Source organism: Protopterus annectens, chromosome 7.part0 (genome assembly GCF_019279795.1).
Source record: "Protopterus annectens isolate FY-2018-M chromosome 7.part0, PAN1.0, whole genome shotgun sequence".
Lineage (NCBI taxonomy): Eukaryota > Metazoa > Chordata > Ceratodontiformes > Protopteridae > Protopterus > Protopterus annectens.
Genome location: NC_056739.1, coordinates 1328443858 through 1328471818, shown reverse-complemented (window position 1 = coordinate 1328471818; position 27961 = coordinate 1328443858). Strand labels below are relative to the sequence as shown.

General features: G+C 38.2%; 2 protein-coding genes across 3 annotated transcripts in view; both read right to left on the bottom strand.

Moving 5' to 3' along the window:
- LOC122807037 (cell surface hyaluronidase-like) overlaps nucleotides 1–27961 on the bottom strand; it is a 615869-nt gene that overhangs the window by 34478 nt on the left and 553430 nt on the right. Inside the window, exons 21-22 of the mRNA XM_044077936.1 lie at nucleotides 17185–17407; nucleotides 16099–16200 (exon numbers count right to left, since the gene is read on the bottom strand). Of these exons, the coding sequence (XP_043933871.1) occupies nucleotides 16099–16200; nucleotides 17185–17407 (325 nt within the window). The remainder of the gene's footprint in view (nucleotides 1–16098; nucleotides 16201–17184; nucleotides 17408–27961) is intronic.
- The window catches only part of LOC122807038 (cell migration inducing hyaluronidase 1), a 378711-nt gene that overhangs the window by 243787 nt on the left and 106963 nt on the right, over nucleotides 1–27961 (bottom strand). The window lies entirely within an intron of this gene.

Below are 27961 nucleotides of genomic sequence, written 5' to 3'. Positions count from 1 at the left end.
TAAAAAATACTGTGAAATGTGGAAGTGCAAAATATGTGACAACATTGCACTCTACTGGCTCAGTGAAGCATGTTGTTATCCTTTCATGTTAGAATTCGGCTCCAGTGCCCATTGTTTTAAGGCTAAAGTTTATGACCAGAATTTTAGATGAGGAAGGTGCTTTATTGCTCTAGTTTCTGCTAGAGTGTATATGTGAAATGACTTGTACTGTTGTAAGTTTCTGTGCAGGTGTTAGATTGCTAAATAATACAGTTTGTGGCCTGAGAACTCAGACCAGGTGTTAAGATGATGCAATATGAATACTGGGAAAACCTAAGTGTCAAAAATTATGTAATTTGGGAGGGCCTTAGAGACATGTTTGTTAGTAATGTTTAAATACTATTTCTCACAAGAGACTAAAAGCATTTTGACTTTGGACATCCAGCTTATCAGCACTCTGCCTTGTGCACACTTGTAAGTTTTAGCACTGTGATTTCTTGTAGGAATAGTTAAAGCTAGTAAATATTAATTAGGTATTTTTATTTGAAATCAGACCTGCCCTACTGTATTATTTTAAGTTACTATGTGATCTCTGAACTATTAGATATCTCTGTGGTGTAGTAGTTTTGTCTTATGTTTTAATTATTTATTATTAAATATTTTTAAAACCTTCTACCTGTGGCTGGTTTGTGTAGAGATAAGCTCTAGAGTACATTGCATATTTATAGAGGTTATTGCAATAGGCCACTCTAAAGTAAGCCTTGACTGTTAGTCATACTACCATTGGATAATAACATTGCACAGTAATAAACTGGACACCCTTTTAAGGGCCTTTTAGTAGCTGATATTATTAGTTGGGTGGTGGTAGTAATTACTACCGTATAGTCTGGGCAAAGGGGCACAGGTGTAGAATCTGTGTCTGTGAAGTTGTTTAAATACTTATCTCAAGGTGTGTGTTATGTCAGCTACATGGGCAGGGACACGAAGCACTGATTGGACAGACAGGGTACAGGAGGTTTTAGCTTGCCCAGCTAGGCTGAGACCTGGACCCTATAGCTGTGCCAGTGGGGAGTCTTATTGGGGACCCGGTGAGCAAGGGAGCAACCAGCCCCAGACTGACTGTGATCTCTGTGTGCACTTAAGGGAAATTTTACTTTACTGTGTGTATTAATTATCCTTTTCTCTTCTATGAGACGACCTCCCTGGTGTTAGTGGTGAGGATTGAGGCTCCTTGATTGCTGGGCCAGAGCACGGTCATCACAGCAACTAACAGATTCAAGGAAACAAATTAACTTTATTCTCCTCCCAGTGTCTAGATATATGCTCTGCGAGGGAGAATATACTCCATTGAAGACTATGTGTCTAAGTGCTAACAGTTGATGTGATACCCCAACCCCATGTGCAACAGAAAAAAAGGAGGAGGAGGATGAATGATGAGGTCAGCTTCACCAGAAGAATTACATGTCTAGTACTCTGCTCTGCCTACAGTTGAGGGCCACTTATGCCCTTTTAGATGCTTTTATTATCTGTTTAACATTTAAAATTCACTTATGGATGCTTTGCATTTAATGGAGTGATTTTTTATGCTATTCTTGATACTGTGTCTTTAAAGGATTCATTAATGTTCTCCAGTTGTGCTGAATTTTTAAAGTATCATTAGATTTCTGAAAGCTCTGCTAAACTAATGATTTCTTTATGACTTATAAAAGCCCTAGGCAAGAAACAAGATCACATTTTCTGTGTTTTAATAAACCAGTGCTACAGATATTGCTGCCTGTTATTTGTTTTATCTGTATATAACTGTCACATCTGTGAGTGTCAGTGATCCATTTAACTTATTTTTATCTATATCTGATTTCAAGGAAAATATAATATTCTCTGTGGAAAGGACATCAGAAGCTTGACGCAGGAGTTAGAAACTCCTGTTTCTAAATACTGCTGTCGTAACAATTACAGACACAACTCTGTGCCATACTTCAGGTGAATAGGCACAAGCTCAGGAAAATCTGTTCAGTTATGAAAACATGCATTTAAAGAAATAATCTCTCTCTGCAAGATGAGAGAGTAAAACAGATGGTACACTGCTAACATGCCTATTGCTATCTGCAACTTATGCTCTTTATTCAAACCTCAATTAGTTACTGTGGAAACTTGGAATGTGTCACAAACTGCTTCCATTTAGCTCTTACATTTTTTAATCACTGCTGGCCTGCCTTTCTTTGCACTAAGCTGCCAATACCTCTTCATATAAAGTGCAGACTTTTCTAAATCCAAACCAATACTTAATGTGCTTGCAGCAGAAGGTCCTGGATTCAAGCTCTGGTCCTTTGAAAAATTAACTTTTTTTTTTCACCATTAATTTACTTAAACAGGCATCGGATGAATGTACCTGTTAACTATACAGTAGAAGAGGTCAAGAACAGAATACAAATGCCCTGAAGACAAGGCATTATGGAATGTTTGCATGTTTTGTTTTAGAATAGATACCAGCCTAATCTTAGTGACCTTTGGAGCATGATAGCATCTTAAACAATGTTAAGATTAATGTAATGGTTGGGGAAGCATCCATGTATGACTAGTGACTCAGGTTCAAGCAGTGGCCTATATGTAATAGGGACCACCAAAAAGGTCTGAGGTTGATGATCAGCTCAATTTTCTTTTGGTTATGGTTTGCAGGAGCAGCTGCTGTATATCATAATAGCAGTATGTCCAGATTTGGCAGTCAAGGGTAACTAATCTAATTTGTGAAGTGTACATGTATATGGAGCGATGTGCTTGTAACCAACCTCAACCTTACAAGGTTTCTAATGCAATGAATGGGATTCTGCAAAATAAGAGCAGATCATCAGGTATCTGCTATCTATGTTCTTATCACTAATAAACTGAACAAGTTAAACTGTTCTGTAAAATAAATAGGAATCCCCAAGGTTCTGGGGTCAGTGAAGGAATGGGATACAAATTAAGCAGAAGAAATACTGCTGTAACCTGGTAAATAATGAAGATAAGCCATCCAGAACCAAATGTAAATCTGCCGGTCATGATGAAGCGCCTTTAATTCGACATAAACTATCTACTGTAATACTCTTCAGTTTGGCATAAGCCAATATAGGGACAAGTAGCCCATTTAGTGCTACTGACTTGGACCATGAAATTATCAGGACTCCTTCCTTATCTGGGAAAGGTGCAGTAACTCCCTCTAGCCATAAAATCTGACATGGAATCCTTTTCTTTTTAACATCATACACTGATGGCTTTGTACAGGGTTCACCAATTAGCAACAGTAATTCGATAATTAGGCAATCAGTGGTGGTGCAGCAGTAGCGTTGTTGCCTCACAGCAAGAGGTTCTCCCGTTCGAGTGCGGGGAGTGCCTTCTGTGTGGAGTCTGCATGTCCTCCCCGCAGTTGGGTGGGCGTTCGAAAGACATGCGTAAATGGGCGTGCCTTCGTTGAAGGTTGAACGTCGAGCTGGCACCTCGGCATTCGTCAAAATCTACTGCCAATCATTAGCGGACCGGAGTTCCGCTGTGGCGACCTCTAACCGGAAAAAGCCAAAAGACAACAACAATTCGATAATTAGGCAATTTCTGTATTACTCAAACATACAATATAACTTTAACATCATTCCAAAAAAATCCGATTTTGTACTATTTCATGAACTTCCACCATTTTATTGGCCGTTACAATTTATCCTGGACTATTGCCTTTATATTTTTAACATATTTCCCTTGTATGTTGCATGTACAATCATCTGTGAAGTTACTCCTGTATTTGTCAGATTTGTTTATTTATTTTTGTGTAACTCAGCAACTAATTAAAGGGTATATAATTCAAAATTGCCCACACAGTCTCTCTCTCTCTCCCTCCATCTTTCTCTCTCACTTTCACTCTAGTAAAGTTATCCTTTATCAGCAAGCCACAAAAGAGAGCACATCCCATGCACAGTATATGTCATTTGTTTAAGCCATATTTCTTTGGCAGATATGAAGAGAAATATGTTTACTGGCCTTATAATCAAACAAGGAAGAAAGAGCTGGGAAAGAATATTATACAATAGTTGATTAAAAAGAAAAATGAAAAGAAAATACTAGAAACAAAAAGGAAGATGAGAGATGGGAAAACTAAAGAGAACTCAACGAAAAAAAATACATTTGCCACAACTCCTAACACCCCCTGCTAATTATATACACCCACTCTGATACTGCATAAAGTACAGTTTTGTACCTACCATAAATGTAGATGTTCGAGGATACACATTGCTGCAGTCCTAACCATTGGGTAGTCCGCTGTCCAGTCGGCCCGAATACCAAAGTATATGGCTGACGTCGGTCAAGGCGCATTAGACTGATGTCAGGACGTCAGGGTACTAATGCGCATGACCGACGTCATATCCTCAGTCTTTTCTTGCCCCAGATGTCAGAAGACCCTAAAAAGACAAGGCCCAAACCAAAAAACCAAAAAAACCCTGCACCAAACATATATACAATATATACAAATGTACAAGAGTATATCCTAACCCACACCACCACCCCTAAACACAGAGGGGAAGGAGGGAGGGAAAATTGGACTGCAGCAATGTGTATCCTCGAACATCTACATTTATGGTAGGTACAAAATTGTACTATGTTCTTCATTCCACATTGCTGCAGTCCTAACCATTGGGTAGAATCCCAAAGCAGAGGAAAGGGAGGCTGGCAAATCATAAGGAAGCAGGAGCTGTCAACATGCCTTGCAAAATAGCTGTGGCAAAACCAGCCCTAGATTTAGAGTAGAGAGGAAGGTGGTAATGCTTAGAGAAAGTATCCTTAGTTGCCACCCCCCTTAGAAATGCTGTTGAAGTGGCAGTAGCCCTAGTGGAATGAGGCCTAATCCCAGCTGGAATCTCCTTGCCATGATGGGAATAACAAAATGAAATGCAAAACCCAATCCACTTAGAAATAGTTTGCTTAGACACAGGCTTGCCCTGAGAACTCAAAGCAAAAGAAACAAACAACTGCTGAGACTGCCTGAAATCCTTAGTCCTGCTTAAATAATAACGCAACTGCCTATGTACATCTAAAGTGTGCAAAATCTTTTCCCCCTTATTTTGGGGATCTGCATAGAAAGTAGGCAAATGAATAGTTTGGTTTAAAGCCACACTAGAAACCACCTTAGGCATAAAGGAAGGATTAGTACGTAATGATACCCTATCCTTATGGAAAATCAAAAAGGGCTCTACTGCCATAAGGGCCTGCAACTCAGAAACCCTTCTTGCAGAAGTAATAGCCAACAAAAAGCAGTCTTCCATGACAAGTATTTCAATTCAGCAGTAGCCGCAGGCTCAAAAGGTTGTAGAGTAAGTTTTTCCAACACAAAATTGAGATCCCAAGCAGGAGTAGGAGCTCTACGGGGGTCTTATATTCTTTGCCCCTCTAAGAAACTGCTTGAACAAAGGATGCGAAAACAATGGTGGGTCACAATCATAGTGAGCTGAAATTGCTGCAGCATGAATCTTAATGGAAGAGAAGGACAAACCTTTGTCCAATAACTCAGTAAGATATTGAAGAGCCACACTCAAATTAGGCTCAAATCTCCAAATTCTTTGCTGCACTCCAAAATAAAAATCTCTTCCATTTTTCATACACTTTCCTTGTACTAGGTCTTCTGGCCTCCATAATCACATTTAAAACTTGTTGAGGAAGTTGAGACCTGCTGTGTTTCAAAACAGAATATGCCAGGCTGTTAGATGAAGAGAGTGAAGCTTGACATTGAGCAGGTGACCGTCCTTCTGAGATAACAGATGTGGAATCAAAGGTAAAGGCCATGGAGGCTTCCTTACCAGACTCCTTAGTAGTGGGTACCAGTGTTGCCGAGGCCAATCTGGAGCTATTAAAATCATCCTTGGCTTGTCTTGTCTGACCTTTAGGAGCACCTTTGGAAGAAGAGGCAGAGGTGGAAAGGCATACACATGAAGATTTTTCCAACTGAAAGAAAGAGCATCCACTTTCCAAGCTGTGTGATGAAACCCCTTTGTGCAAAACTTTGGCAGCTGGTGGTTTAGTGGAGAAGCGAACAGATCTATGTCTGGAGTTCCCCATGACACTGTCAATTTCTGAAATACATGAAGATCCAGTTTCCACTCGTGGGGATCCATGATTTGTCTGCTTAACACATCTGCTAAGGAGTTCTGTGCTCCCGGCAGAAACCTTGCCTGAAGAGTTAGTTGCAAGCTGAGCGCAGTTTCCCATAAAATCATTGCTTGCCTGCATAGAGGATAAGAATGTGTTCCCCCTTGTTTGTTGATGTACCACATGACAGTTGTGTTGTCTGTTAGAATCAACACCTGCCCTGGAAGAAGTAACTCCTTGAAAGCCATTAATGCAAACTGGACTGCTAACATCTCCTTCATGTTGATATGTAGATGCTGTAGTCTGGCAGGCCACTTGTCTTGTATCCACTTTCCATTGAGATGAGCTCCCCAAGCAATGTCTGAGGCATCTGTCGTTAAAATCTGACTCGCCTCTGGCCGGGTCACAGAGAGTCCCTTGTTTAGGTGACATTCCTGAGCCCACCACAAAAATTCTTTTTGAATGCAAGGTATTATTTGAATGACAGTGTCCAAATCCTGGCAGTGCTGTGTCCATACATTTTTGAGATACCATTGCAGCTTCCTCATATGCAGTTTGGCATTGGGAAGCACCAGAATACAAGATGCCATGAACCCTAAGGCTTGAAGGACTGTCCTTGCAGTCAGCCCGGACTGAAGAGATAGTTGATGGAAGTAACTGGAAAGATTCTTTTGTTTGTCCGGGGTTAAAAAGGCCATCTGGGCTGCTGTATTCAGTCTCACACCCAGAAAGCACATGTCTTGAGAGGGTACTAAACTGGACTTTATTTCGTTCACAGAATTCCCTAGGCATCTTAGCACTGCTATGACATATTCCAAATGCTGTAGAAGGTCTTCCTTTTCTTGAGCCAGAATCAGGCAGTCGTCCAAATAAGGATAGATTTGAATTCCTTTTAGCCTGAAGTAAGCTATCACTGGAGCCAGAACCTTTGTGAATACTCTGGGCGCAGTAGATAAGCCAAAGGGCAATGCAGAGAACTGATAATGAGAATTTCCAGCTCGAAAACGCAGATACTTCCTGCAACTTAGTCTTATAGGCACATGAAGGTAAGCTTCCTTGAGATCTAAAGTTACCATCCAGTGATCTTTGCCCAGCAGAGGTAAAAGCTGTTGTAACGTCAACATTTTGAACTTGGGAATGTCCAGATAAGTGTTGAGGATAGATAAATCCAAAATTGGTCTCCACGTGTTCCCCTTCTTTGGTACTAGGAACAGGCGAGAATAAAATCCTAGGCCCCTTTCTGGTACAGGGACTGGCTGAATGGCCCCTATTTGGAGTAACAGAGAAATTTGCTTGTGAGCCTCTTTCCTTTGTGGAGGAGGAACGTCTGGCATGCCTTTGAAAGGGGCAAGGTATGGAAATAAAACCTGTAACCGTGGTGAATGATATCCAAAACCCATCTGTCTTGAGTAATTAAATCCCAATTTTCTTTGAAAAGAGACAGTCTTCCTCCCAAAGGAGCTGCCAGACGAGAATGTACTGGCAGCTGAAAAGGCAGGTCATTGGGTCTGTTTACGAAAGGACTGACCCCTGCCCTCACCAGAAGTCTGAGCAGGAGAACTCCCTGTTCTAGGCCTAAAAGAACCTTGAGCTCTGCCCCTACCACGTCTAGACCTACCCCTAGACTGGGAATCATAAGCAGGATATGTACATCCCTTAGTAGGCCAATTTCTGCTAAACTTTGGAGGCTGCACCTGCAAAAAATCTTTAACAGTCTGCATAGATTTAGCCTTGTCCTCCATTTTCTTTAAAACTGCTTCTACAGGCGAACCAAACAACACATCAGACTGTAAAGGAGCATCCAAAATCCTTGTCTTAACATGCTCAGCTAAATTCTGATCCCTCAACCAAGCGTGCCTGCGAAGAACAGAACCAGTGGCAGCCACCCTCGAGGAGGCCTGCACAGCATCAAAACCACATTGCAAAGAATGCTTACCCACTTGTTCAGACACATGAACTAAATCCAGCAACTCTTTACACTCAATACCTTCCGCCAGAGCATCCACCTTAGATTTCAATTGTGAAAGGAGATAATTTTGATATTTTAGCATGTGAAACTGACAATTCAACGCCCTCATGGCTAAAGTGGAAGAAGTATACACTTTCTTTCCCCATCTATCCAAAGCCCTAGCCTCTTTATCAGAGGGAACAGGATTTTTAACAACAGAGGCCTTAACACCTTTAGGCCCCTGAGAAATAATTTCTGGGTCTGCCCTAGGACTCTTAAAAAGATACTTATGAGCTTCAGGCACCCTATAGTACCTATCAGGTTTAACAGGGGCAGGAGGCAAAGAATCCGGGTTCAGGGAAGCCTCTGCAAAAACATCTTCCACCACATTCAACACAGGAGGTATAGCTAAGGGCCTATGCTGGGGTAAAAACAAGAATTCCCTAAGCCTCTTCCTGGAATCAGAGAAATCTTGGCCTTCCCATTTAAAATGCTCCCTCATGGAATGCAGAGTCTCTGAAAATGAAAAATCCTCAGGAGGAGAAGCTGAAGGAGTGGAATCATCCACATCCGAATCAGAATAATGAGGATACTCCTGCAAGTCTTCAGCCGAAGACTCAGAAGCCTCTGAACACTGTTCAAAACTCTCAAACTCAGGCTCCACCCTAGGCCTCTTATCAGGAGGGGGCATAGAACCTCTAATCATAGTAATCAAATCCTCTGCCATTTTAAGCATATGTTTCTTAGGCACAGAACCTGAAGTGCTAGGAGAAGCCCCCACTGAAGCTAAACTTGGCCTACCTCTCAAAGTAGTCTTGGAAACAGAAGGAGAGGCTCTAACTACCTTAGGAAGAGAGGGAAGAACAGCTACCTGAGAAGCCCCCTCAGCCTGGCCTACCTCCTGAGAGGGCACATCCTGCAACAGTAAAGTCTCTGCCTGAGACTCCACAGAAACTCCTGGCAAAACCTCTGGCTCCACTGAGCCTTCTAAAGAACCGACGTCCGGGACTGCTGGTTCTTCAACCCTAGGCTTTGCTGCTTTGTCCTTGCGCTTTTTGGATGAAGCGGGCGTCGGAGCATCCGACGGCATTTTATAATTACAACGCTTCCCAAACACTAACCTGGCACAGTCTAACCTTCTCTTAATAGTGCGTTTGTTAAATCTAGCACAAGAGCGGCATCCAACAACGTCGTGCTCAGGCCCTAAACAAGGTATACACAAAGTATGGTAATCCCTATGAGGTATCTGTTTCCCACAAGAAATACAGTTATTCACTTTTTCTGACATCCGGTTAAATACTGAGGCAAGAAAAAACCAAAATGTTCCCCAACGGGGTACTTAGCCAACTTTGATTCAGTCTGAAACTCCGACTTCAGAAAATTTCAGAACGCCAACCTGCACTCGCAAAACTGCTTCTGCATCGGACCATGCGGCAAAAAAGACTGAGGATATGACGTCGGTCATGCGCATTAGTACCCTGACGTCCTGACATCAGTCTAATGCGCCTTGACCGACGTCAGCCATATACTTTGGTATTCGGGCCGACTGGACAGCGGACTACCCAATGGTTAGGACTGCAGCAATGTGGAATGAAGAACATTATATATTTATTTATTTTACATTTGTTTACCGGGAAATTCCGACTGGACACATGTCCTTTTTCAGCAGAGGCCCAAGGAGAGAAGCTCCACAGAAAGACATGGTAGATGGCAAACGATAACAATCACGGTATGTATACAGTAGAGGTGATCATGACATGGAGAAATACAGGAGCAAATTCTTACAATTGAGTAGTAAGCTCTAATTACAACATTGAGAAAGAAGTAAAACACAGCGCTACAAATTTTTTAAACAGTAAGTAGTTAACAATAATAATAAACTAAATGATTAACTAAATCCTGGACTGATTAACAAGCAGTGAGTAATCTTCAGTTCAGTTTTATAGTGATAGAGGGGATACTCCGTCTAAATCTGAGAAAGGAGAGAAGGGTTTAAGGGCAGGGGTTAATTAGTCTGGGTTTGGACAAGGACAAAGCCAGTGAGAACTTAGGTGAGATTTAAGTGCAGTCTTGAAAAGACTGCAAGAAGGAAGGGTAATTATGGTAGTGTGAAGGTTGTTCCAAAGCTTTGATATAGCGCAAGAAAATAGTGCTTTACCTACTGAGTTTTTGGCTTTGGTGACCTGGAGTAGATTTTTGTTGCAAGAGTGTAGTGGTCTGGAAGAGTGGTAGGGTTGGAGAATTGTATGGAGAGATGGGATTCAGAGAGGGTGGTTTACTAGTTTATGAGCAAAGGTGAGTTGAGTTTGGTGTAGGAGTTGTGGGAGTTCAAGCCAGTCAAAGTCTCTAAGGGAGACACAGTGGTGGCTGCGATAGGAGGCACCAGTGGCAAATTTTGCGATTTTATTGTAGCAGGCTTCGTGTTTGTGTAGGTCTGACTGTCTAAGATTTGTAAGTATGGGTGATGCATAGAGTTTTATGTCAGAAGCTAGAGTTTTCAAAAACTCGAAATTCATATTGTCGAGACGATAAGATCGAGCTTCCAAAAACTCAAACTTCAAAAAAACAACAAAATCTAGCTTATTTATCTGCTTTTGCTGTGGACTAGCCCCCCTCTGCACCCCCTCACCCCTTGCATATTATATATACCAACTCTGAGATCATACTACAGTGGCAAAAAGGGTAAATTTTCCGATATTCACAGTACTGCGATCTCCATCCAAAAGCTTATATACATCCGCACACCTGGATTTATTTAAGTTTGTTGAATGACACTAATACTGACATGCATAATGTCGACACCAAATGGCCAGCACTATGCAGGTCGACACGCCAATATGCATGTACCAAGAATGAATCTTGGTGCATGCAAAAACTTTTAAACAAAAGACAAAAGAACCACTGTTTTTTACAAGGGGGCAAGCCCCTCTGTGCCCCCCCCCACTCCTTGCTTATTATATACCCTAACTCTGAGACTGGAGAATTCTCAGGGAAAGGGCAAATTCGCCAACTCTGAGAATCCTCTGATCTGCTACTTTCATTGACAGATGTTGACAAAATTGTGGCAGCTTAAAGAGATGACGGCCAAAGCACCATTCAGCAAAAGTAGTGCAATGCATATATATATATATATATATATATATATATATATATATATATATATATATATATATATATATACACATACACACACACACACACACACATATATATATATATATATATATATATATATATACACACACACACACACACACACACACACATGTATATATATATATATATATATATATATATGTACACACACACACACACACACATACATGCGCATATGGATATATGTGTGTGCAAGACAGACATACATGCATGTACACAGACGACACACACAAACACACAAAACTTGTATAGATATACAGCTTCCCTAATATTTAACTCCCTCTTGCACTTTCTGAAGTTAACTTCAGCCTGGCTTTGTTTTAAGACATTCAATTACTTTTCTGAAAATATAAGGGTTTACTTTCTTTTTTCTTTTCTTTCTTGCTAATATGCATAAACATTTAAGCAACACAATCATACTCATCAGTAGGTGGCATATCTTTGCTGGGAAATTCAGAAAACTGTGGGTTCTAACCTTACAAGGTGCTTTGATTTATATTCCAGTACTAACAATGTAACACAGTATAAAGGGCAAGCATCCTAACCACCCTTCCCTATCCTGACTGGATTTCATTAGGTAACAAAGATGAACACCACAGGAATGCCACTGTACTTCTTAGCTTAGTAAAAATGATATGCTCACTGGTGCTAAAGCCTTCAAGACAGACTTTCTGACTGGTGAATTTCAGTGACACAGTTTCTTCTTTCTCAAGTAAGAAAGTCATTGTAGACTGGCGGTTGACCCTTATCCAAATTCCAGAACAGAGAAATATTTGTGCATACCCGTGGTAAACCTGTCATGTAAAATTGAATGGCTTGATTTAATGCTTCCCAATAGTAAGAAAGAGTAAATTATGCTCTTTTGAAACTTTATCACTTTCTACCTGCCAAGATCACCACCATTGTGCAGAAGTGCAATGAGAAAATAGTGTGAAAGGTTTATTAGAATACAAAACACATTAAAAAGTGAATCAAAATAATACTGGAATAAATGAAATGCCGTCAATGTAGTGATAGGAAAAGCTAGACATATTATGAAAGATAAAAGCATACTGTATGTGAACAACGTCTGCAATGACACCTGCACACATTTAAATAAGAATGGAAACTGCAGGATCTTTAGAAAAGAAAACCTGCAAACATTACTTGATGATAAAAAAATCATGCATGTCAAATAATCAGATGTTGTTACAAGAACATCTTTTTTTAAACAAGATAAGAATGTCCAGTACCCATTTTGAGGTTTAATCTGCATAGATGATATATGGTAAACTAAATAAAAAGTATTACACAGAATCTTTTTTGGTAAATCCCTGACTTACTGCAGCATGACTGAATGAGGGGGGGGGGGTCAAAATCTCAATACTTCCAATGTAGAAGGTGAACAACCCCAACTAAATAAATCCAACTGTGGCACTGTGGGATTTTGATGAAGGTTTATATTTTTGTTGGGCTGTTTTCAGTGATTGAAGTCAGTGGGCTCTTCTTACCTGATCTCAAGTCATTCAGTTGACAAATTAAGAGATACTCTGTACAGAATTTTCTGACAGATAAGGACTGCAGCATGCAACACTTTCTGCCAGCTACCTTTCTCTCTGCAAAAACAGAAGGAATAGTCTTTCTAGAGTTCATTTCCATGGTGAAAAGAACCACTCTGGGTGTCCCACAAGTCTCTATCCTGGAACCTCTACTCTTCTCCATTTTCATTAACAACCTTTCTACTAATCTTCCTCTACCCACCTGCATACAATATGCAGATGACTCCACTCTCATCTGTAAAGCAACCACTTCATCTGAGCTCCATAATATCACCCAATCAGTTTTCAACCAAGTAGAAAAGTGGTTCCAAGAACATTACCTCCTCCTCAATGCCAAAAAAACCAAACTATTACTATTTACACCAACTAACAAATCCACCCCATTACACTTCTCTATTACCTCCATCGATGGGACAATCATAGCTCCCGACACAACTACAAAACTCTTAGGTGTACTGATTGACCACAACCTCAACTTTGGCACTCACATTAATGCCACCATCAAAACTGTAAACAAAATACTGGGATCCTTATATAGGATAAAACCTTTTCTTACCCCTGAAGCCAGAACTACTGTTGCCCAAACCCATCTGAGCTCCACTCTCTTCTATGCCTCCCCAGTTTTCACTAATCTTTCCAAAAGCAACCTAAACAAATTGTCCACTTCATATAACAACATTGCCAGGTTTGCTACTGGGTCCTCATTCAGAACACATCACTGTCTAAACCTAAAACGTCTAGGATGGCTTGAACTAAATAACCAACTAAAATTTCAACAACTCTCAATCACACATAAAATTCTATACCAGCCTACTAATACTCCTATTCTCACTAGCCTCATCTCCCCCTATACAAACCTTTCAAACCTGCGCTCAGCAAATAAACTACTAGTTACAACCCAGAAATCCCACAACAAGGCAGGAGATTCTCTCTTCACAAACTCTTTGGGACAATTTGGAACAAACTTCCTACAAAACTGACATCTCTCTCATCATTACCTCTCTTTAAAAATCAACTAAAAAGTCACTTAAAAGCACAATGGCTTTGTCCTTGCACAAACCCCGACTAACCCCCCTTACCACCATAACCTTTTCTATACATCTCCTCCTCAACCACCTTTAATCTATGTAGACATATGTTATCTCATATATACAGTATGACAAAAAAAAATAATCTCTATTATTCCTTGTTTGAAAAGACATTTTATCTTTTCTCTCTGTTTCAATCTTATTCATATTTGTGTATTACATGTATTAACTTACTCTGTTTATAAATGTTATCTTATGCCTATTTCTGTGCAAACTTGTAAAAACCACTGGAGCTTTTCTCCCCGGGCCTCCACTGAAAATGGACATAAATCCAGCTGGACTAGCCCGGTCAACAAATGTAAAATAAAATAAAAAATAAAAAAATAAATAAACTCTGTGTCTGTTCCATGCACTGTTTTATTCCCTCTCTGCTTCTGAACATAAGGACTCTGCAAGAAGACTTTTCCATAAATCCTCCACCATTTAATGAAAATAAATTATTGTATTACTTTTCAACAACCTATCCTCTGTGTTGTTTAAAAAAATCTTAATTAAAAGTTTTGAAATTTAAAACACTTGGATTTTGTCACTTTTGCATTTTGCTTCCATTTGAAATGCCATCAGGCAAAATACTGCTTTGTATTGTTTTACAGCTAAATGTTATGAAATCTGCATTATTAATCAAGGAACTATGGCACTCTTGAAACTTTCAATAGAAAGAAACTTCAGGACTAAACCATACACTACTTTATCAAGAACTTGTTTCAATGGCATCTGGATTTGGGATAATTATGTGACTACAAGAGTTTGGTAATATATGTGTGCCTTAAAACATACACAAAAGGGGCAACAGTCAAGGTTTGCTCTTGCCCCACAATACAGTAAGCATTACATAAAATGTAGGTATCAAATACAGCTTCTTGCAGCATAGTTGGAGCCTGATAAATGGCATGGACTTGGTGATGGTGGGGTGAAGTGCTACATCTCACTGTATGAGGAAGGCAATCAAATATCTATTGGTTTGGTTACTACCATAAAAAAAGCAAAGTGCAACGTCCTGGTATTGCTATCACAGAATGACACAGTAGTGGGTACTAGGTTAGTAAGAATGGATGAAGAAAGGAAATTCTGTAGAGATGTGGATGTGGTTGTATGTGCCTTATGCATATCATCAAACAGACACATGCCACTTCACTTATCATTTATTTATTTATTTTACATTTGTTGACCGGGCTAGTCCAACTGGATATATGTCCATTTTCAGTAGAGGCCCGGGGAGAAAAGCTCCAGTACAGTAACAAATAAAAAGTAAAAATAGTGTCTAATAAAAAGTTTACATAGAGAAAAAATATAGTAAATGGAATCTGGCAACCTTATGAAGAAACAATAATAACAGGAAAGGGCATTTTTCATATCACAGCATGACTTCCACGTAATTCTAGAAGAAACTCCAAAGGCTGGCAAATCTCAGGGGAGGTAATTGTTACATACACAAAATACAACACAAGTTTAAATGGTTTTCTTCTGACATGAGTCATGACAAGGGAAATACAAGGGAAATATCAACTACAATATTGCTAACTGTGAACAGATGATGTAGCAAGCACTCCTTTTATTTTAAAAATCATTCAAATCAACCAGGTTTTAGATCTGTGCTACAAAGTTTATTTTGCAACAATAGATAATTACTGAAAACCATGGTGAATGGGATCACATTACATGTAGCTGTGCACCTCCCTTTTCCCCCCTTGAATCTTGCTTGATATCTAAACCTATTTTTATAGTTAATGTCAGTGTAGTTGTTACACTACTCTAATAGTTTGTATCATAACATTGTATCATAACATAAAGGTTTATATAATAAAATAAAGTGTAGACTCTAATAATTAGCAATTCATTTAGCTTGCAGTAAACTGAGAAAATAAATTAAGGATTGCAAAATGAAGTAAAGGGAACCTTCCGTGTGGCAAGACGCTATTCCTGTTGGTTTAGTATGCAGGTATTGAAGCAAAGACTGAAAAGGCAATTCAAAACTGCTTTTTATTTTTGTCTCAGAACAATAATATCTAATCTTTCAAAAGTACTAATTTATCATATCTATCTTTACAAAGGTGAATAGAAGTTAACTTTAAAAGCAAGAGCAGGGGTTGTCCTTAGTTTACTTTTAAGAGGTAATACAGACAAGACAAGTGAAAAATTCCAAAGGAAGATATGCTTGCATCTACCATCGGAATTCTGAAAAAATCTAAGACTGAAAAATACAGTTGTTGTCTGTTTTGTGTTCCCACTGACATGCATTAATGTAAATTAACAGGCCTGTTGAGATTATCTTGTTAAAATCTACCTTAATGAAGGCTGACTTTAGATTTCGACGTCTGTCTCCAGCGCTTTGAGAGTGAATTTCGATCTTCACGTATCTCACAGAAGGATCACTTGTAATAGCAACCTGGTATAAAACATAGAAATCATAACTTAACAACATTGAGGAGTGAAGGAAATCAGAAATCAGTATGCCTTCATAAAGTGCAGCAGCCCAGTCTGCAATTACCTGAAAAGCTATTGGTGAGGATATGGCTTATGCCGACAATTTAATGCCGTGCTTGCTATAACAAATGATAACACCCCTATATTCAAACTGAATAAACACTGACAGATTTTTTTTTTAAGTTGCCAGAGCTAACATGACGGATTTCTTGCACACTAGGTGCAAGATGACATAATGTTGATTCTTATTAAAAGTATATATTCCTAACCTATATGTGGGTATTTAAGCCAAACTTATACATCACAAATTATGGATGAGCTAAATTCAGATTTCTTGTGTTTTTGCCATAAACCTAGTTGTACAAAATGTACCATATCACTCATTTTTTAACACTGAAAAAATACATAAACCACTGTTGTCTTGGCACATACCCAGCTGAAGTAACTAGAGTAATCGACTTAACAGCAATCAAAATGTATTTAGGCTACCATCATGATATAAAGAAGTCACTGCAGCCAAAAAGGCATAATTTTTTATTATTGTGCTTTAAATTAATGAACTGAAATTCATAAAAATGTCTTCTAGACTGTTTAAGTCTGTAATCCCTTCAAAACCTAGAATTTCCTTGTTATGTTGTTACGGTAAGTTTGTACAAATTAGCCTTTAATAATGCCACACACAAGAAAAACATTCTCAATGCACACCTCATATTATACTAATTATGCCAGAGTCTTAAAAAAGATTAAACAGGATATTCACATAACTGCACTTAATTTGCTCTGACTGTAAATAATGGCCTGCATTTAACACTGAACAAATACATTATGCTGCACTCAAGAAAAAAATCAGCTGCTCATAGCTCGACACAAAATATGCAGTTTTCCCTAGATTACTTAATGCTTACATCTATTCCTTGAACACATGAAAAGTGTAAGATTATCATACCTTAGAGGCACCACACTGAATGCAGGGTGAAGACAGACGTGGAGAAACAGACAAGTGCTTAGCCAGTATCTTAGGGTCATTTGCTGGGAATGGATTGGAAGAACATCTCCTGCTATCCTTTGAAGTCTTGTGGGCTATGATTTTAACCCGTTCACAACCTTGTTTGGCACAGTAGCTGTGTCCTTTGCGAGCAAGATTTGCTTGTAGATGAATTAAGAGATACCTAGTCATTGAGAAAATACACCTTTTATGCTTCAAGAATCTTGTGGTTGGCAGTGCTTAATTGCTGACATGAATTAATCTTCACTAGTCTACATATGTCACATTTGCTATAATGCTGAATACAAGTCATCATTACAACAAAAATCTGGTTGAAATCAAAATGATGATGGCACTTCAGTTCAGTGACAACAAAATGAATGAAATTGAGTAATAGTGCAAGAAGAAACAATACAGCCAAAAGAAATCATCTTCCTGTTAAATGCTTTTAAACAGTTTTGTCAACATCATGGTGCTCTGCTGAAGTGTTTCATGTACACAGATGCAATAACATAACAAAGAACATAAATGCAGTACAGGGCATAATAACTAATCTTTCCAAGAGAATCCTTTTGCAACACAGATGAATAACAGAAGGGGGTTTCTCTGTCATGCAATATAGACATAACAAATGACTTTCTTCCCCGGTTAACTGCATTAATCCATGTTAGTGTAGCCATGAAACAAAAGTAAACTCAAACTTTGCTCTCAGAAATCACTTATGGCTGCCTAACCAAATATAGAATATTTTGTTTCCTCCCATGTATTTAATATTGAGATAATATAAAATGAAAATAAGGGTAACCTGTACTGAGGAGAATAGAGCATTTCACTTTTGTTAAATGAAGGATCAGTAAGTATGAATTTAGCCAGGTTATCATTTAGCCAGGTCATTATTTAGCCAGATCATTATTCCCATATTACTAACCTGTTCTCTGGTTTCCAGTCTGTTGCCGAGTTACAGTAAACTACATTAAGAGGCCATGTCCTACATTTCACACCCTCTACTGTTAAGATGTTTCACTGTTTACTTCAGAATAATTGCAGTTTACTTTGGTAAAGAAAGGCATGTACACCATACTTCAGTGAAATCTGAAATGTAGCGTTTTACTGGGTGATTCCATGGCTGGTTGATTTTGCTAGCCAGCATATCCATTGAACAAAGACACTTGCTTTATTTCATGGATGACATTTGGGTGGAGAAGGCTGTGGTCTAATAGAGACCTGCTTCTAGTTCCATTGAAAAATGGAGTGTGTGCAGATCAGTTCTCAGTGGGCTTAAAAGTCAGCAGATTTTTATTTCAATAAACTTATTTAATCAAAATCTTCAACAGCAGTACCGACCTTCTCGTACTTAGGTTAATTCCTGCTTTAGAAAACCCATACTCCTATTATACAATATCACACCAGCCATTCTTAAAGATCTGACAGATGCAAAATGGTAGTGCTATTTGTAATTAGAAACCCACTTACCCCTCCAACTACCATCCTTACCCCTCCCACTACCATTGCCAAGTAGCTGCTCATACTCATTATGCACCATTTACTAAGTTTAATTACTTAATGATGTGCATATTCATTATTATCCACAAACGTCTTTGCATAAATCCCTGTTCCCCCAGCTATTCAGCTGCCATGAAATATATATTAAACTTCTCCCTGAATATCCATCCCTATCAAACTGACAATTGTCTATGGTGATTATGTTGATTCTCACTTTGCCATATGGGCTTATAACATCAGTGTATGTAGTACACAGTACATTTAGCTGCCTCTTGTACTGGCAGACAGTATTTACGTATAGAAGGCAACCCAAGAGGTCACTTCCTGCACTGAAAAAAGGGATGCAACTTTTGTACACTGGAAATCCTCACAGTCTATATCTGCTCACATATGAATCTGAATATCAGAATTTTAATCTTTGGTTAGGAAGACTACTGAGCTGTACAGGGCAGCTGTACTACCTTAACTTAAATTGTTACTGCTGCATCCAGATGTGCAGCCATCTTAGAGTAGCCCATGTTAAGAGATGCTTTTGGTCACTGAAACTGTGCTTTGTAACATATTATCCACTAATTACTAAAATAAATGAGCTGCTGCTCTGAGATTATGTTTCAGTCTATGTTCATCTGTCTGTTTATATTCCTAACAGGCAGCATTAGCAACACCCACCCCCCTCCCAGCACATACGTACAGATATACACATATACATACCCATAAACAGTACACTGTATGACATAAAGCTCTAGTAAACAAGGTGCAAACACATTGCTGTATTCCTAAGCTTAACAAATACTGATGGATATCAGAATTTATTTAGCAAATGTATAATGCCACTAACATATATCGAAACTGATATTAACGTTAACATCAAATCACAGACGCCATAAAGAGTTTGCCACAAACATAGATAAGACTTAACTAGAGATCACTTTTCTCTAACACAGATTTCCAAACATCAAATTCAGTGAAAGCCAGTAGCTTCCTCTAAATATCTGCGAGATAAAATTTATACTATATTGTCGTGGCATCAGCTATGAGTCCTCAGGTTACATATCCCCAAGAAACCAGCTTGCTAAACAAAACTGATTAAAAAATCAATCCCATGGAAAAAAAATAATTAAATGTAAGCATGTTTTTAGGGGAGGGGCAAGCCCTCTGTTCCTCATGTGGGGACAAGCCCCTACCCCAACTCCCTGAACTTTTATAAACCAATTCCAGGCTTGCACAAACAAGAAGGGAGGAGTCTCCCAGAAGAAAGGAAATGCCTCCGATGCACACTTAGAAACTGCAGTGATAGTGATATCCAATGGAAAACAGAGACTGTGGAGTTCAGCCTCTCCAAATTATGTTTGACAAGTTGGTTCCTCATACAGCTGTCACTGAAGGAGCAGAAGACCAACCCATTTAAATGTGTCAGTGTAGATAAAGAGATAAAGTCATGTCTTCTTTTGTTATCCAATTAAGATTATCTGAGATGTAATTTACTGAATACAGAGGAATAACCCTTAAGTAATGTGACTCCTGTATGTCTATTCATTGGTCATTTATATTTCAAGGCACTATATTTGTATGTTAAAGAATAAACAGCAAGTGCAGAATACCAGAACATTCTAAAAGGTATACAAAGTCCTTTACAGAAAAAAAGGAAGAATTTTGTATATCCTGAAAAGTCTACTGGTTCTGAGAAAAGTACTTAAATACATTGCATATTTTAAGGCATAAATTGCTAATGGTGTTTCATCCAAGCCTTGGGGAAGTTAACATTCTTTATAACAAAATAGTATTTTGCTGGATTTAGGGTAATGTGTTTATGGTAAACAGAAGGCTTTAGGTTCTATTTATTATTCAAATAGTACTGAACAGAAAATGCAGATGGAAATATAAATGGAAAAAAAACATAGCTGGGAGGACCTGCTTACATTTTTAACAAGAAAGGCAAAAAAAAAATACTTGGCAGAACGTAGTGACACTGTATTTCAAAATAGCATACTTGACACAGGTCGTGAATTTAGAATGCATTTCTCCATAATCATTCCTAAGCAATTGACCATTTTAAGCAAGACAGCTGCTGTTTGCACAATTACTTCATTGATTTAAACAGACACAACTACTTTCATTCAGAACAGTTCAAAATAAAATACTGATAAATACTATTTGAGCAATTATTTTGAGAACTTTGTGTCTCGCAGTAATTCCACTTTCATGTTTTATGCTTGCTAGAATTTATCAGTCAAATGGTATTTATTATTATACAACACATTTTATACACATATAACTGTAGTTTGTTTGTGAAGACTTAAAAACTCTGCAAATGCATGTACTGTTCTAAACTAGTACACAAAGCTTTATATAAAAGCATAATATGCATTTTTTATTGTTTCTTCATATTACTGTGGAAATGTTTTCATTATTTTACCTGAATTTTATGACTGTGATGTGTTTGGAATTAATAAATTGGTGCAAAAAATATAAAACTGGAGAACACATATGCAGTGAACAAATATTACCATATACTTATGGTATCGTTAGGCCAAAAACTAAATGAATGGTGCCTTAAAGGGTATGTAATAATGTACTTCCACTATGAGTGGACAAAAGAGATTGCACCGAGTATCAGAATCCCTGAGCTGCAATTGCCAAAAACATCTTGCAGAAAATCACACAAGTCCCCATGCACCATGAGATGGGGGACATGCCCCTCCACACCATCAAACATTTTATATATATTTACATATGTATGTATACCAACCATGAGGCTGCCCTTATTCAAAAAAAAAAAAAAAGGTGAAAAGTCCCCCAAATAGGGAACCACTTCCTGGACAACTGATCCGATCAATTCTGATCGTTGGCAGGTTGAAGCTCATGTCATCAAAGCTCAAGATTTCGGTAGGGTAACATAATGTGCATGCTCACAGCACAGCTCAGCAAGGGTTATGCTCTTATGAAATAGCACAGTTCTATATGGTTAGTCAATCATTTGGGGAAGTTTATTTGAGGTAAATAGTGAATAAATTTTAAATACATTCGTTTTAGATATTCTGACTCATCGGTTTTCTGTACCCAATTATAAAGGCTTTTAACACTGTGTGGATAAGCTGCACTTTGTAACAGATTTTACTATACGCTGTCTGGATGTTTTGTGGTGAAAGGGGATCACACAAGTCATTCTTGACTGGCTGATTGTCAGATTTGTAAATAAAAGCAACATTTTTGGATAGACAGCCACTTGCAAGAGGTGTCCAAAACTGATACTAAAGGCAGTGTCAGTATAGGGGTGAAGGGAGGGGGCATAATATAAAATCTGTGGTTACCGAGGAAAATTATTAGCCTCTGTATACTGAATTTGCAACGGATAGTAAAGCTAAAAGTGATTTCACTGTTGATACAGTATTCTTAAATATGCATGATGATAGACCTTTGTCAATATTTCTATCCTTGCTGCTGAAAACAAATCCGAACTACAAAAAGGGGAAGAAGAGTTTTCTGAAGGAAGATGATGGCGAGAAAGATGAAGTACAGACTAGATGGGGTGATAGGAAGTAGAAAATGAAATTATTTGGAAAAAATATATAAGGTAATTGCTGACTGCAGCCTGTTTATTATTAACTTCATTAGTATTAAAACTAGTGTATGCAGCTTACTATTTTGCATTGGTTAAGAAAGCAAAAGGCTGTTCTATTTCTATAAGATGTAGGACTTCTACTTCTATAAGTATAATGGGGGAACTATGCTGTAGCCATTTTGCCAAGAGGAATTGCATTTGGGTTGTTATATTATTCCATGAGAACATGAAAGTAAAAATGAAAAGACTTTTATATTTATGTCCTGGAAGGTTGATACTAACGAGTTGTTCATTGATGGGGCAGTGTTTCAGGTTGTGCAATTTGTATGTCCCCATCTAAAACAGCTTCACAGAAATATTTCTTTACTTCGTTAGCTAAATTTGTGATGGTTAATGGTTTCAATCTGTGGAGCTGAGTTAATTGTCCTTTAGGAAGTGGTTGTAGAAATAATGGGGACTGGAACAGAACAGTCATTTTAAACATTCTAAGGGAAGCAGGCTTACAGCTAATTAAGCAATAAGGGATAATTTCAGTGACAATGGATTTTTAATGCAATAAGTGGTTAGAAGATGTCCAGAAATGGAGTAAGATGATTGGCATTATGGAACATACAGCAGTATTCTTGAGATTAAGGAAGGGTAGCATAAAGAAGGACATTGAGGAAACACATAATGAGAGTGGAGGTAGATTTCCTGAGTACACAAGAGGGTAAATTTCATTTTCCCACTTTATGGGAAGATCATTTGGGGATGAGCTTTTGTTACCGTGACTGGGAGAATCTGTGAGTTGCTTAATGATGAAACTAAAAAGGTAATAAAGGCTGCTGAGGAAAAGAGAGAACAGCGTGGGCTGTATAGAAAGGAGTCAAGAGTGCCTTGACTGCTGGAAGTCAACTATTTAGACCTTTTTGATTTAGGAATACAATATTTACAAGAAAAATGAAAATATTAAGAAAGACTGGCTAACAAAAAATAAATGTATAATTCAAGGTTAAAGAAAGAGTTAACCCATTGCTGGAAAAGGATTTACAAACAGAACTGGTTTATATGGAAAGGTTGAAGGATGCAACTGTAGTCTACAGCAATCAGGAAGAAAAATAACAGAGGGTGGAAAGTTACTTGAAACGGTAGTATAAAGGGAAGACATTACTACTGGGACTGAACTAGGAAGTGAACTGGTTAGACACTTCTATTATTGTGGAGATGGTAGTAAATACCACTTTAGATGAAATCAAATGGGTCTTAAAAGGTAAAGCCAGCTAGTACTCCAAGCACAGATTACCTTATATTCCAATTTAAAAATAAATGTGTCTGTGGGTCAGCTATTTATACTTGGAGAAGTCCTACAAAAAATAAGGTCATTGACATTCAAGGCTTAATCCTATATAAAGATATGTTCTTTATACAACAAAAGAGTTAGGAGGCCTGGATAGAGTACATCTTGCTTTGTTTCTTATCTCCCCTCATTTGAGGATTATAGCAATGTTTAAATGTTACATATTTGTTGACTACTTGTATACCTCTGTTTACTATGTTCTTTATGTAAAGTAATTTTTCTGGAGCTTTTCTTAGCAGGCCTCCACTGAAAAGAGGTAGCTTTCTTGCCTAGTGCAACCATCCCAGTAAATAAATGCAATAAATAAATAAATAGTACAGATAATTCTTAGCCAAGGCAGTGTTTTGAAAATGTTACTAGTCTGGAATCATGGTGAATCTGTAGAGGGAAGACCAGAGGGAAAGACGGTTTACAATACACATATAACAGGAAACAATCTGGTTGGAACAATGACATAAAACAAGATTAGGAGAAGTGGAGGATCCAGTACAAAAATATACTGGAGATGTATTATGCTGTCAAGAGTTGATAAACAGATAAAAGGTATCATGCGACAATTTAATATATGGAAAAGAAAACTTACAAACTGAAGGGGGCATATGGGACTTTTCTGGAGATTAGCCCATCATAATATTATAGTTAAAGGAAATATACAAAACAAATCTAAGCAGGAAAGGATATACACTTGCATAGACTGCAGAGTGGAAGAAACTAGTCAACACCTGTTTTTTTTAGTGCGCTTTACTATTAATACTGTAAAATATAATCCTTCCATCTACTATTCTATTAATAGCCTTAAACATAAACCCTGACTGATCGGTTTACTATTAGAATCTAGAAGTGACATTCGTTGAATAGTCACATCCCGAACCAGAATGTTGAACATAAAAACATTTTTTCAGCCCCTTGTGAAACCATGTTAATATCGATGGTTTGACATTCACTGTTATGGAAATGTGGCCACTGGATTACATGCTTTGTTTGATGTTCAATGACACCAGTTCACTATGTTCCCATTTGATGTTTAACCTTTTTGAAATTGTACTTCAATGTAGCACCATTCGACGGAAGGCACCTCTAGATTCTGATAGTAAACCTGACTGATCTATAAAGGATACTGTTCTAAAAAGCTGAACAGCAGAATTATGGCACACTCCCACACTGGTCCAAATGTATGGCTTTCACACTGGTTGCCACTTGTATATAAATTCATGCATCAAGCATTACAGCAAAAGATAGATATTAATTTCCTACCATTGGAAAAATCTTTCCAGGGGGAAAAATGATGAAACGTTGTCTATTCCATGCTAGTCTTTATAGTTCTGTATATCTTTTCAATTATATTTGTAAAATTATGTGAAAGCTGTTAAACAAAACTCCTTAATGATGATGAAGTCCTTATCCTGGCATGTACTGTACTCAGTAAGCATGTGCTTGACTTTATCCATATAATTCCACAATAAAATGTCTCTGACATTGATGTAATTCTCTGGCTGTAACATACCAGGGTGTAATTATGTTGTAAAATATTATAAAGAGATGTTTTGGACATGGCGTAAAGGTATTTGTGAGGTGCTCTACAATAAAAGGTAGAACATGGAGCAAACAATAACATTTATATTAATACAATTGTTGCTGGACAGGTAGGGAAGTGGGCTAAGTTTAGCTGATAGTATTGCCTGAGAGTACCAATTCTAACCATACCTCTCAACCTCCTAGTGCAAGAAATCTGGACAAAGTCTAAAACAATGGGGGAACAAAGGCCCACAAACAGCAAGAGAGTTTAAATATTGCTCTTATAAACTTAGAAAGTTGCTAGAATAACAAGATTCGTGGTAGCATGCATTTTCTTAAGGATATGAAGTCTGAAACTCAATTGTAGGTCATTAATTAGTGACTTAAATCCTCAGTGATTTACTAGAAAGCCATGAACTTTGAGGAGCATACCAAAAATATGAGGCAAAAATCTGGACAGTTGAGCGGTATGGTTCTGATAGGATAGGTGGAGCAGTTGTGCATGATATGCAGACAGGTTTGTTATGTTCTGTTGTGAATCTATTCTCTTAGATGTGACTTATGGTATATAATATGTTGCGTGTCATGAAAGTATCCATATTAATTTCTGATAAGGTGTTATGCGACCTTTTACATTCACCTGACTCAACTCAAGGAGCTGCAACTTAAGTTTAATGTCTGATCTGAACAGCAACATACTCAGGACTGAAGAACATGCCTGCTGTTGCACTGCAGTGACAATACTGCAAAAAGAATCTAAACATCTGGGGTCGAAATATAACCCACAGTCTTCTGATCTTCCCGCATCAAAGATAAGTGTTCTAACTTTTGAGTCACTGATAATGATCTTTTGTCCTCTTTAGTAAAATGCCAGACATATATAAAGTTGCCAGGCATCTAACATAAGGATTTACCCTTACCTTCAGTGGTTCACCTGTCGTGACTCTGACTTTCCAGCAATACTGACATCACCTTGTGTAATGTGTAATGCCTGCATGTCACGTGGGCTTTTCATTCATTCTGACGTCTCTTTCATGCTAGTGCTTTTTTAAGCTGATAAGGCCTGTTTCATCTCCATTTCAGCCGCAACCAAGGTTTGTGCGTTTCCCATTAAATAAGCAATAATTTAAAAAACACAATTATATATGGTGCTAGAAATTAGATGTGTAAGCCAGTTAGATGTAGCAGGATGGCAGCTGGGTTCCTAGACTGCTATAATGCTCTTCTCTCTATCTCCCTCTCTCTCTTTATCTGTCTCTGTCACACTCTGTTTCTCTGGCTCCTAAACTAACTGTTATGGTAAGTTGTGGGTTGCTCACACAGTTGTACTATCTCATTTTGAGATGTACTGCACCATACAAGTAGAACTCCAAGCAGTACCTTTTCATACAGTAATAACAGTACAACCCTATCAAATCCTGCCCTGCTGAGAAATGCAGCATTCATTATATAATGTTCATCCAAAGAGTTAATAACTCTCCATGTGTCAAGCCTCATAAATATTTACACCAAGACATTTTAGTAGTGCTTGGGAAGCTACTGCAGTTCAAACAGCATGAGATAAACACCTGTTATATTTATCGGACAATAGACTAGGCAACTGCCAGACACATTGAAAGAGTCTGTTTAGAAACACATAAGCCTTATCATCCCTGCAAGGATGAAACAGAAAACTGACCGAATTTCCTGTCTGCAGCAGTTCTCTCCAAATAGTATCTCATCAGTGTTCTCCTATTCAAGAAATCACCTGGGATTTAGTAAGACTGGCTTAACTTGGCTTCTGAAAGCACATATGACATAAAAGATGGGTTTATTCTGAGTGAAATCCTATCCAGTTACAACACAGTGTAACATTTGTTGTATGTCTGTGACTATGGCTCAGAAATTAATTTGGTTATAGTTCTCAAGAAAACAAATGTTTAATAAGACACATATTAAATGCCTGATGAACCAAAAGGTTCAGAATGCTTTAACCTCAGTTTCCTTTTTTTTACAAAATTAAGGTCTTGGGCTTTTAAAGTAGAGCACCAAGATGGCTTCACATGTAGTATTCCCATGAGAAAAGCTGCCCTGAGAAGTCTGCAAAGGTGGGTGGCCGCGGTGGTGCAGCAGTTAGCATCGTCGCCTCACAGCAAGATGTTCTCTGGTTTGATTCTCAGCTGGGGTGCCTTCTGCGTGGAGTCTTCATGTCCTTCCTGTGGTCACGTGGGTTTTCTCTGGGTACTCCAGTTTCCTCCCAAATTCCAAAGACATGCAGTAGGTGGATTGGATACTCTAAATTGGCCATAGAGAGAGTCTGTGTGTGAGTGAGTATACGAATGAACTGCTGTGGCAGGACTAGCCACCCGGCAGTGTAAAACCTTGGCTCAAGATGATTGTCACTGCTGAAGTGACATCCCAACTCCATGTGCAAAAATGGGAAAAGGGGTTGAGGATGGATGAATGTTGATGTCTGCAAACAAGGAAGTAAAAGGATTCAGACACACTGATATAATAAAAACATAAACTTAACAGATGACTACGCAGACCTGATATATACATACAATATGTATATATACACAATATGTATATATATATATATATATATATATATATATATATATATATATACACAATATGTATATATATACATATATATATATTTTTTTCCTCACTGGATCTTACCTGGTGTCTCCTCGACTTTCACCAGTTGGAAAATTGACTAGGTAACAGCTCTATTTCCCATTTGCTTCTCCAGAGGTAGTGCTATCAGGCAATCTGTTCCCCCGGTGCTGAGTGTTAGAGATGATAGGGAGCAAGACAGCCTGTTTGTCATCTATGAT